Genomic DNA, 11863 nt, shown 5'->3' on the forward strand with positions numbered 1-11863 from the left:
GGCGCTCTCTAGTGACTAACATCACAGCAATAAATCGACTCCTTTTGAACATTCAGAGAGGTACTCGGCGAACGAAATCGATAACCTTCGGACATTTTCAGAAGCAGCGCAGACCCGAAAACCTCTGAACACTGTGTATGTAAGCTAGTTAGAGACTAGTGGCCCCCAAATCGTTAAATATGTTCATTTTTGAGATGCAGAAAGCCTCAATCCTTCGTGCATGTGCATACGCTTTGGGTAGCTGAGAAGACTTGGCGCCACCTTTAATGGCCCATGACGGGAGTCATTGTTATTGTAACAGAGATAACACACAGTGACATGCCAATAGAACGCTCCTTCCCACCTCTGTTCCTACACTTAAAGGCCGAAGCAATAGTTTGATGGCAAAGTCACGTGAATGTGTTCTGATGGGGCGGATCTACATAATCATACAGCAAGTCTGTGGCGTTATAAAGCCACAGGAATTTGAATAGGGTAGCAGATCTGTGTGAACCGGAGGAAGGACCCACGCAGCGGGGATGTTCGGCATCGGTAGAAATGCGCGGCGGTGCGTATCCTTGCGCCCCTGAGAGGAAAACAAAGATCTCTAAGCAGAGGCGCAGACGGGGACATCTCTATTCGCATCCGGACCGTTCTCTATGGTAGTGACATTTCTCAACGGGATCCCTGGATCTTACGTCCGTTTTAGACACATTGGTCTGGATATTCGGGACGCTGTTTCATCATCTGATTCTCCGTTCAAGTATTATGGACTCATTGAAATGTTCAGCTGACGGTCCGAGTGCGACTTTGCTGAAGAATGTGGCATTGAGTTCCTCGTGATACCAAGGTCTCCCTCTCTTCAAACTGTTTCTGCGGACTTTGGATAATCTTGTATGGTTATTATTTTTTCTTTTCCCTGATCTGGCGTGAATTTAGGATGCTGTGTCTGTCTCCTACAGTAACCCACAACCTGTTATTCTGGTTTTTAATTCTCCAAACACCACAATTAACTGTACCTTTAATCATAGGTAAGAACCATTCAATGAGCTCAGTGAAATGATGTTTGTGTGTGTGACATGACATTGGAAATTAACCCTTTTTTCTACAATAGCTAACTATGCCAGATCTGTTTGTCTGCGAAACGTCGTCTGTGTGATCTCGTTTCAAATGTGATGAAATATAGGTTTTGTTGTTTGAATATCTCGCGATGTTAAGCTTTATTTCACATGACTGAGGATAGGCCATGGCGGGCTTGGAGTCTTGAACAAATATTTACAGTTTAAAGGAAACTGTTATGTGTCAAATAAGTGCTCTACATTTGTAAATGTAGGTACAGAAGCTAGCTGTGAAAACGAGGGAGAAGTATTACACATCCCCAACATCACAGACAACCCCTGTATCTCCTGCGTCTGTCTGGTAAGAATGAAAGTATAACCCTTATCATGATCGGTATTTCATTTTGCTAAACAACCAAAGGCCTACAGAAAATATTCACTTAAAACACAAAAGTGAAAAAAAAAATCCTGTATAAGTACGCTCACGGATGAATGACAGGAAATGTGTTTTTATTATTATCTGGACTGCATTTACAGGATCAATTGAAGTTTTGTGTTTTCATCTTATTATCGTTGGTTTGGTTGGGCTACTGATAAGAAACAACCATTTTAAAGTGTGTATTCAAAGCTGACTCCAACCAGAATCAACAGCATGTTTACCTATACATAGAGTACCAGTCACAGTCACACTGGCATTTGTGCAGGCAGAAATCGGAATGAAGTGTTTTGTGGGCTTCTCTAAAAGCTATTTCAGAGTATTATGTCAACCATTGACAAACAATGGAACTTTCATCAAGCTATTGTGTGTGTGTGAGTTAATATGATGGGTTAATAAATGTCTCATATTGATTTTGTAGCATGTGAGCGACAGAAGGGGTATCACTGACCGTGAAAGCCAATTCCTGTCATTTTCTATACACATTTCTTAATGGAGATTTTACGAACTTGACAGAATTGAATTGAGCTGAATTATCATGACAGTGAATCACATCTTAGGACCCATATTTCTACCTACCTCTACTGGGTTATCTTTGTCACTTTGTACTCATGCCAGATAAAATATTGCACAATAGATATTGAAAATACTGATTCTCTCCTTTTTTGTACAGGATAAAAAAGCTGATTGTAAACAAGAAAGGTGCCTGCTTGTGGCAGAGGACTGTGCACTTGTGGTCAAACAGACGGGAGCCTGCTGTGAAAAATGCAAAGGTCAATTCAAACATACTTGAGAATGCATAAGTGCGCTTCATAAAAACACAAAAGACCTAAATTATTACATTTAGCATTACTGCCACCTTATGGATGAGATATGCCTTGACCACTTGACAACTATTACTTTGGTTATTACAGGTTTGTGGTTTGTGATCTGTAGGCTAAATTTAATTGCTAGATAAGCATAATGAAAATTTGACAGAAACATACACATTCTTCATTTTCAATGTATCGCAAAAACTAAATGCTGTTTTTAATATGCTTTCTCACGCAGTTTATTTTATTTTGAACACACAGACATGCAAAAGCATAGAATATGCCAGACTTCACAAATATTGCTTTAACAAGTTAACATCACTATATTTTCAGCTGTTGTCAAAGGCTGAAGGATCATAAAAACATATTAGGGCTATTCACGCTCGAAATCTTTAACTCGGGGGTTTTACAGAATCGTGGGTTATCTGTTTCACACTACTTATAATTCACCAGAGGTAAAGAGATAACCCTGGGTATTCATAACCTGACGTTTCAGACTGTACATCACTAAACCCTGGGTTAACATTCTTACTTGCGTATTTGCAGTGTCAACAGTCCTAATTGGATAAACACGGCATGCAGCGTCAAACTGACTGAATGAAAATAGTGTGTGGTCGCTTTAAATAACCGAAGACCTTGTTGTTCTGCATCTGAGATGCCGTTTTTTGCAGTTTTAACCCGCGTATGACGTTATTTACACAAATAAATAAAAAAACTCAATGGATTGTCTTTCGTGAAAGATGTTTTTTATCTTTTAATAACTGTCTGATCAGTATGCAAGGTTAAAATGGTTAAATGGGAGTTTGTAAACTTTATTTTGACTGAGATTGAAATATGGATTGTTTGATTTGACCATTTTCCCTCTCCTGCTACAGGTTGTCAACTGAAAGGGAAGTCCTACAACAGCTCCCAATCTTGGATCAGCCCTATGAAGCCGTGTGTCACACACAGCTGCCAGGTAGGCCTTATTGAGTTTTGAATAGTACTGACAATTGTAAACAGTGGATACGCTTTCTCAGCAGGGAAAATAAATCGTGAAGTCCTATTTAGATCACAGAAACGTGCTAACTCTTCGGATCTGACTTATAAGGACCTGCTAGCTTGCCTCACAAGAGTATCAGAGACTAGAGAACGTGCTTGAGAACCAACAATTATTGTATAGTCGTATTCATGTGAGCATATTTGTTCCATTTCCAAAAGTCGGAATGATGAAAAAACGATATCTTCAAATTCACACATTAGGGTAACACCTGCCTGCACTCAAAAAACAGTTGTGTTAATTCAGTTAAGGACAAAACACAAAAGTGTTTTTCTGGTAAAACACATTTTCTGTTCCTTTTAACACAACTTGTGTTGTTCCATTCATTTATTTGACAAAAAACTTGTCAAAATAACACATAATGTGTGACACATCCTAAGAGTGCACCTACGAATATCAAATATCTAGATATAGTTAAACATTAAATGTTAATTTTGTTTCTTTGGACAGGAAGGTGTCATTACTGAAGCGGAAATGAGGTGTGTTATTCACTGTATGAACCCTAAGATCCATCCAAAGAAATGCTGCCCGTCCTGTCCAGGTTTGTGCATTTTTTGTCACTCGAGGTATTTTTCTTGTTAAATCCTGTTTTTTTGTTTTGCCCCATCGTGGGAGGTTTTTGTTTCTAGTTTATACTCCGTTGCTTTCCTGTTATTCCACCATCGTGGGTTTTTATTTTATAATAAACTACTGCTGCCTGCACTTGGGTTCTTCTCCACCCTGCCATTCCTGACACACAGGGCCAGATTTAAAGGCAAAGGCAAAATAGTGCAAGAGCGCAATTTCAAAAGACAAATGGCACTGGAAATTTCTGTGGGTGAATTATTAACAAGGTATATTAAAAAACAAGCGCAATATCTCATTCCCACAATGACCAAGTGTCCAAACCTTTTTAGCGCTCATTTTTATTGTGTGTCTTTAGTAAATCCCCACAGTGGTTTAACTGTTAGCGCTGTGGCAAGCTGTTAAATAGCACAACAGAAACAATGTGTCTATTAACCCTTTGTGTGTGATGAATATATTTGTGAATGGATCTGTTTAACCTTAAATATGCTCATTCCGATTCTTATCTCAGTTCATGATCATACTTTGAATGTTTACAGGTTGTATTTTTGAGGGCCATTTATACAAAGAGCAAGAGGAGTTTCATCCTGAAGGGAACCCATGCATCACATGCAAATGTGCTGTGAGTATGTCTGCAACACAAAAAGTTTTGTTGCTTAAAGTCTTTTAAAGCATTTCACAATTCAAAAATAGTATAAAGGTTTCTCAGATGTGCTAAATATGCTGCTGTTCTGAGTTTTGTTATTTGATTACCATGTTTGAAAATGTTAGTTCTTTGATCATATCAGTGTTTCACAGCTGCACAACTTACTTGTGTAATATACCTTTACATGTTATGTGTGTTTTCTAGGGAGGTCAAAGCATGTGTCATAAAATGGTGTGTCCTGTTCTGTCCTGCCCATCTCACCTCAGTCACACAGTGTCTGGACAGTGTTGTCCTAGATGTCGTGGTGAGTTATTGTCACACAGTGGTTCAGCCACAAACAGCGACTTGAAGAATGAACTGTAACACACACTATCTATATTGTTTGATGTGTTTTTGTTGCACATGTAACAAACAATCAAATTAATATCAAACAGCTCCTATAAGAATTAAAGGTTTTATTCTACAAAAATAAAGTAAAATAACACCTGGTAATTTGGCAAGGAGGAAAATGAAAACCCCTCCATAATCCAGATTAAAGATTTTAGTTTCATTGAATCAAGTGTTGTTATATTATACTCATTCCTGCTGTATTTATCTAGCCTTTTCAACATGTGCAGATTTACCCATTATGCCTTGTGTGTGCCTGTAGTAAAGCTTTTATTAAATAGAAATCTTTTAAAAAACATAAATGTCTTTACTGTACAATTATAATAATAATAGTAATAAATGTTTCTAATACGCTACAAATCAACATATTATAATGATTTCTGAAGGATCAAGTGATGACTGGAGTAATGATGCTAAAATTTTAGCTTTGTCATTACAAGAATAAATTATTTTAAATATAAAATATATTTTTACATTTATTAAAATAGAAATTAATTATTTTACATTGTAAATTTGTTTTTGAATATTACTATATTGATATAGACAAAATAAATTTTTCAAAATTTTGGACAGGTTCTGTAAGTTTTATTAAATAAAAACGCACCACCTGACCTTCTATAGCCAGCTTTCATGAGAATTGTAAAATAACAGTCATGTTTGTCTCCACTAGGTCAGAGAAAGGTGTTTGACCTGTCCCCTGGCAGCTGTCTGTTCCATAGTGAGGTCTATGAGAATGGTACATCCATCAGCTATGACAACTGTACAACTTGCCTGTGTGTGGATTCTACAGTGGTATGCCGGAAGAATTGCTCACCACCCGGCAGCTGTCACGGCCATGCATGCTGTGAAGAGTGCCAAACACATCTGAAGATTGAAGATGTGAAGTATTGTAGGGTGAAAAGCAAGATCTATAGGGTGAGTCATGAACATTAATAAATGTATGGGGGAAAATCTTGTTCTGTATTAAGAAATATGTAGTTATATTTGTTGTTACTTCTTTGTTTAGGATGGTGACAGGTGGTCATCCGTGAACTGTTCTCTGTGCACCTGTGTCCAGGGGAATATTGAATGTAAGCCCAAGAACTGTGTTCCCATCACCAGCTGTCCCTCGGTAAGTACATTGGTTATTGTACCAAACTAGTCTGTAATACTATTCATACTGTATACAACCAGAATTCCGGAAAAGTTGGGACGTTTTTTTAATTTGAATAAAATGAAAACTAAAGACATTTCAAATCACATGAGCCCAATATTTTATTCACAATTGAACATAGATAACATAGGAAATGTTTAAACTGAGAAATATGACACTTTTATAAAGTTGGGACGGGGGCAACAAATGGCTAAAAAAACAAGTAGTCCTGAAAAGATTCAGCTGGGATAACATCTAGTGACTAATTACGTTAATCGAAATCAGTTCTGTAACACGATGAGCTATAAAAGGGATGTCATAGCGTCTCAGAGTATCTCAGAAGTAAAGATGGGCAGAGGCTTTGCAAATCTCATAATCTCAGACTGCTAAAAATGGTGGTTATTTTGAGTTAGATCTAGCACTCTGTCTGGCCACTTTTAATCCAACACAGAGGTAAAGTAGGGTGATGAATAAGGAATTGTATGATGTGTATATGCTGTAAAACTCCTTGAATTGATTTAAACAATCCTGTTGTCACTGCTGCGTGATGAAGTCTTTATCTGTGTTAGTACTGTTAAAGTGTTTTTGTTTTCATTTGTCTTTCAGAATAAAATTTTAAATCGCACCGGCTGCTGTCCTGTTTGCACAGATAGTAAGTTTCCTTTATTTAAATTATATGCTGAAGGGTCATTCTGTGTCAAATCAACCAGATTTTGAATATTTCCCCGGCCACATTTAGAAAAAATATATTTTTACAGAAGTATCAGTAGTGATGAAAGCCAAAACATTAAAAATATTAAACTGATAAATAGCAACCGAGTTACCCACTAATTTGTAAAAGGAGGGCGGGTGACAATTTTCACCAGAAATTAGTAGCCATGTTAGAGGGAGTGAAAAGGACATGAGAAGTATGCCAGCAACATCTTTTTATTTTTATATAGAAATGGGTAGATCTATTTACCCATTTATTAACGCGTATTGCTCCCTGAACTCTTTGTAAGTCGCTTTGGATAAAAGCATCTGCTAAATGTAAATGTATTTGTAAAGTCCTTTAACTTTAGCAACCATTGATGCATTGCAATGGTGACAGTAAAAAATAAGGAAAGACCTTGTTTTTGTGTTTTTTTTTACTATATTTGAAAGCCTGTAACTCGAGAAATGTTATAGATACCTTGATATGCTTTTAGATTTGACAAAAACAAATCTGCCGGGGTCTCTAGTTGACTTGACAAGGAAAAACCCTAAAGTATTGTTCATTGTAAGTTCATTTAAATAGCTAATTGTTAATGAATTCAACCTTATTGTAAAGTGTTAACAAACCCCTTGTGCAGTCATTGGTTTATATTCGACCATCAAACATCCTCTTTATCATTCTCTCCATAACTACAGAGCCAGGTGTTTGTACGGTATTTGGAGACCCTCACTATAACACTTTCGACGGCCGCACCTTTAACTTCCAGGGCACGTGTAAATATGTGCTTACAAAAGATTGCTCCCCAGCAGCAAGCTTTACAGTGCTTGTGCGGAATGATGCACGTCACACACGCTCCTTCTCTTGGACCAAGTCAGTGGAGCTCCACACATCTGGCCTTAGAATTAGCCTCCACCAACATCTGACTGTCCGGCAAAATGGTACACGCATTTCTCTGCCCTTCCATAGCACTGGGGTGCATGTTGACCTGGATGGATATCTGCTGAAACTCACCACCATTGCAGGTAACATTTTTGCAGTTTTCATTGCATATTTCTTGTTGTTTTCACCAGTTTGTCCTGTTTTAGTCTTCTCAAAGTAAATGCAAATAAAAAACAATATTTTAATTTGGAATTTATAAGAACTGTTATCCCAAGTTCACAGAATGAAACAAAAATTATGATTTACTTAAAGGGATACTTCACTTTATTGACTCCCATAGTAGGAAAAAACACTTTATCATTTTTTTTGTTCTGTTGAACACAAACGAAGACATTTTGTAGAAATGGGAGATGAGACTCCAAAGATGATTGGTTTACTGCACGTTACTCCCAAAACATACCCATCACTCATCAAGAGAATAAGGACAGCCAGCCTTTTAGATCATGCGCTGGACACGCTGACCATTTACCGTCGTTAAACTAGCAAAGTAGATTCGGACACACTGTGCACTTTAGACCGTGCACTTTTGTCTTTAAAATAGGGCCCTATAAATTGATATGAATCATCACAGAAATTCACAATATTTTTGTTTACATATTTTTAAATACATACATGTAAATGCCCAAATGCTCTCATATCTTATATCTTTATCATGGCTGTGTCCAAAAGGGTTGGAGATCACATGGGATGGGGACAGCCTGGTAGAGGTGGTCGCGGCACCCCATCTCAAGGAGCGGCTCTGTGGGCTATGTGGAAACTACAATGGTCAAAGGAGAGATGACACTCTAGGTGGAGATGGCCATTTGAAGTTTGATGTGGATGAATTTGCAGAGTCATGGCGAGTAGAGGACAATGAGGTGTGTGAAACACCAAACCGCAGGACCACCTCCTTCCTGTGTCCTGGCACAATAAAAGTTAAGCTTCGTGCACACAGAGCATGCCAGAAACTTAAGTCCTGGGAATTTCAGAGGTGTCATTCTGCTGTGGACTTCACATCCTTTTACAGGTGACCTCACTAATCATATTTCATTATTCAACAAATGTGGTGAAGCTCCACCAAAAAAGTTCTACATTTGAATCTTTGCCGCAAAGATTTTGCTTTGCAGATTAAGCACATAAATGATATAGCACATCTAAAAATGACTAAAAACATGCTTAAAAGTGCTCCAAAATACCTATGAGATACGTCCGATTAATGATATATGTGAATGGCTACAATACTTTGCATCCTGCCTAAAAACGCCCTTCAGCTGTGATTTATTCATAATAAAGCACAGCTTCTCTTACCTTATTGCTTACATACATACCCATTACACAAACAGTAATATGCATTAACATAAATATTATTTTAAAGAATTTAATGCTGATATTTTAGTTGAAATTACACACAATTAAATGACACAGCTTAAAGGTTTTAAGCTTGTGACGAGGTCTTGCAGGTGTTCATAGAGTGCTCAGTGTAAAGGCCCATTCACACCAAGTACTATAACTATATACAGTATATACACATATTACTATAAAGTTTTACAAATTGTTCTAAGCTTAAGAGAAAAATGTAAACAAAAAAGATACATATATTATTTGAATTACGTTCTCATTTCAGAGTGAATTATTCCCGAATTATATTCATTTCATTTTTCAAGGTGTGTTTTTTAATTATTGACTCTCTTAGTGTCCTCACTCTACATATTCTATCCTGTCCTTAGGTCATGTGTAACAGACATGTGTGAGTGTCCAGTGCATAAGAACTGCTACTGTGAGTCATTCATAGCATATAGTCGAGCATGTGAAAGGGAGGGAATACATGTGCACTGGAAGCCACAGCTCGCCTGCATCAGTAAGTTCAATTCAATTTTATCTATATAGCATTTTTCAGAACCTGCAAAGCAGCTTTACTTACATCATAATTAAAATAAAGTGTGACCAAAATGTTATAATAATATTAATACTGGGGGGGTTTGAGAGTATATGGTATAAAGATACATGTTATTGTATAATAAAATGTATAGTTTTTCACTATGCAATGAATACTGATGAAATCTAACTGAAATAAATGCTATGTGGGATTGTCAGAAACTGTCAGTTACTCAATTGATGCATGTTTAATTTAATTATATTACTATTTAAAATATTGTTATCAGGACTGGGAACCTAACAATTTTGAAATAATACCAAAAGATGCATGACAACTAGATACAGCTGAAACTCACACCTGACACGAACTAACACTGCTTGGTTAACATGATATAAAATGAACGAGTGCATAATGACTCTTTGAATGGAAAGTTGATAAAAAAGCGTGTTTAAGGGTTGAAGTTAGGTGCATAAAGATATTGTGGGAAAAACGTCAAAGGAACATAAAAACCTGCTCTATGAGCTAGTAATAAGATTGTGTTTCTTTTCTGCTCTAGCTACACAGTGCAAACACGGTGCGGTCTATGACACGTGTGGACCTGGCTGCACTAAAACCTGTAGTAACTGGAATGAGATTGGCCCCTGCCACAAACCCTGTATTGCTGGCTGCCACTGTCCAGCCAATCTAGTCCTTTTTCAGGGCAACTGCATTAAATCTACATCATGCCCTGGGCAATTAACCACATAACGTCTGCAGAAGAGGGTTGCCGGAGGTCCAGACAAACACCGGTGAAGGGAGCCGGAAGTTCTACTCTGGCAAACAGGACTATACAGTATAGGCTACTCAGTGAAACAAACTGTGCATCTGCTATCTGCCAATCAGATGCTTCATTAACCACTTTCACCTATGTGAGTCAGGCTTCTCTCCTCATGAGACTTGCTATCAGTGGCCTCTATAAGGATTCGCTGGTAAAACTGAATTCGTAGTGCCTTTCCAACTTCTGGAAATTAATTTAAGAGTTAACTGCTTAAAATGCAACAACAACAAGAGGATGGAGTAAAGGGACCTGAGCTGGACATTGTTAAAATCGGTAGTAGTGTTACCTATTCATTGAGTCATTTATTAGTATTTAACATTATTTCTTTTTGACTGAAAGGGAAACTATTTATATTTTTGTTGTTTCTTTTATAAGTTGGAAATCAAATGTGACAACATTATAGAAAGATTTATTGTACTTGTCTAGTTCAGTGTAATCATGGTGTTATCATAACTGTACATTACCTAATGCGATTCTATATAAAGAGTATAAAGCCTTGAATTCAATAGTATCAAGTTAGTTAAAGGGACAGTTCGCCCCCAAATTTTTATTCTTCATTTACACTATCTACCATCAAGTTGTTCCACAGCTGTATACATTTCTTTGTTCTGATGAACACCGAGACAGATATTTGGAAGAATGTTTGAGCGCTTTTCCACCATCATGTCGAATTGTTTTTGTGGCCAAATCGTTCCACTCCGTGCCAATCCATGCAAGCCGATACGCAAATGGTTTCATTTTCCACCGCAGGGGCTGATAACAGCCATTTTTAGAATGTAAACACAACCGTGCCATGCGCTGCCTTGGTAACACAAGAGGCTCAGATATAACGCCTCTTCACGCATTCATTAGAACGTTGAATTCAGAGCCGAGAACAGTTTGTGATCTTGTCTTGCTGAACCAGGCTCACAGGGAAACATAACAGTAACCGTTTCAAACTGTGCTTAAACGGTTCTGCGCGATGGTGAAAAGCGCTCCTTGTAACCAACAGTTCTTGACCACTATTGACTACCATAGTAGGAAAGCTTTCCTAAATTCTTAAAGTTATCATCTTCTGTGTTCAACAGAACAAAGTAATTTATAAAGCAATATTTCCTACTGATGACAGAATTTTCTTTTTTTGGGTAAACTGTTCATTTAAGTATTTCTCAGGAACTTTGTGACAGCATCAAGTCAAGCGTTTTCATACTGTTGTTACTGCATTAAAATATATTTTTTCACACATCATATTTTAAACATCATACAAGTGTATTTTTTGCTGTTACGGTTTAATACCAGCGTTACATTAGTGTTTTAGGAATTTTGCTGGAGTGGTTTGTTTATAAAGAAAAGCACATATGAGCGAACAGTGTTTTTAAAGACACTAATATTAGTTCAGTATACTTTCATACATAAAAAGCAAACATATTGACATAGCAACACCACTCACTGTCACAAGACTGAAAATTAGTGATGAAAACATGGACAGTTGTTTTTGCATATTAATTTGTCCCTTTCCGACACAA

General features: G+C 37.3%; 1 protein-coding gene across 1 annotated transcript; it reads left to right on the plus strand.

Annotated features, from left to right (window-relative positions):
• The first annotated feature begins 479 nt into the window (after positions 1 to 479).
• On the plus strand, positions 480 to 11586 carry bmper (BMP binding endothelial regulator). Its single transcript, XM_079468777.1, has 15 exons — positions 480 to 829; positions 919 to 1010; positions 1313 to 1398; positions 2147 to 2246; positions 3161 to 3243; positions 3775 to 3865; positions 4428 to 4510; positions 4739 to 4838; positions 5592 to 5836; positions 5928 to 6032; positions 6660 to 6705; positions 7443 to 7769; positions 8356 to 8692; positions 9393 to 9523; positions 10098 to 11586. Exons 2-15 carry the CDS (start codon positions 920 to 922, stop codon positions 10286 to 10288), a joined length of 2016 nt encoding a protein of 671 aa, XP_079324903.1. The 5' UTR covers positions 480 to 829; position 919; the 3' UTR covers positions 10289 to 11586.
• The last annotated feature ends 277 nt before the right edge of the window (positions 11587 to 11863 follow it).

This window comes from Barbatula barbatula (assembly GCF_947034865.1).
Source record: "Barbatula barbatula genome assembly, chromosome: 12".
In the NCBI taxonomy this organism is placed as follows: Eukaryota; Metazoa; Chordata; class Actinopteri; order Cypriniformes; family Nemacheilidae; genus Barbatula; species Barbatula barbatula.

Bases quoted from the DNA above. Each gene is read 5' to 3' on its own strand.
- bmper (XM_079468777.1), top strand. From the start codon at position 920: ATGCTGTGTCTGTCTCCTACAGTAACCCACAACCTGTTATTCTGGTTT. The intron at 1,399-2,146 runs GTAAGAATGAAA...TTTTTTGTACAG, and splicing joins GTATCTCCTGCGTCTGTCTG to GATAAAAAAGCTGATTGTAA. The intron at 4,511-4,738 runs GTGAGTATGTCT...TGTGTTTTCTAG, and splicing joins GCATCACATGCAAATGTGCT to GGAGGTCAAAGCATGTGTCA.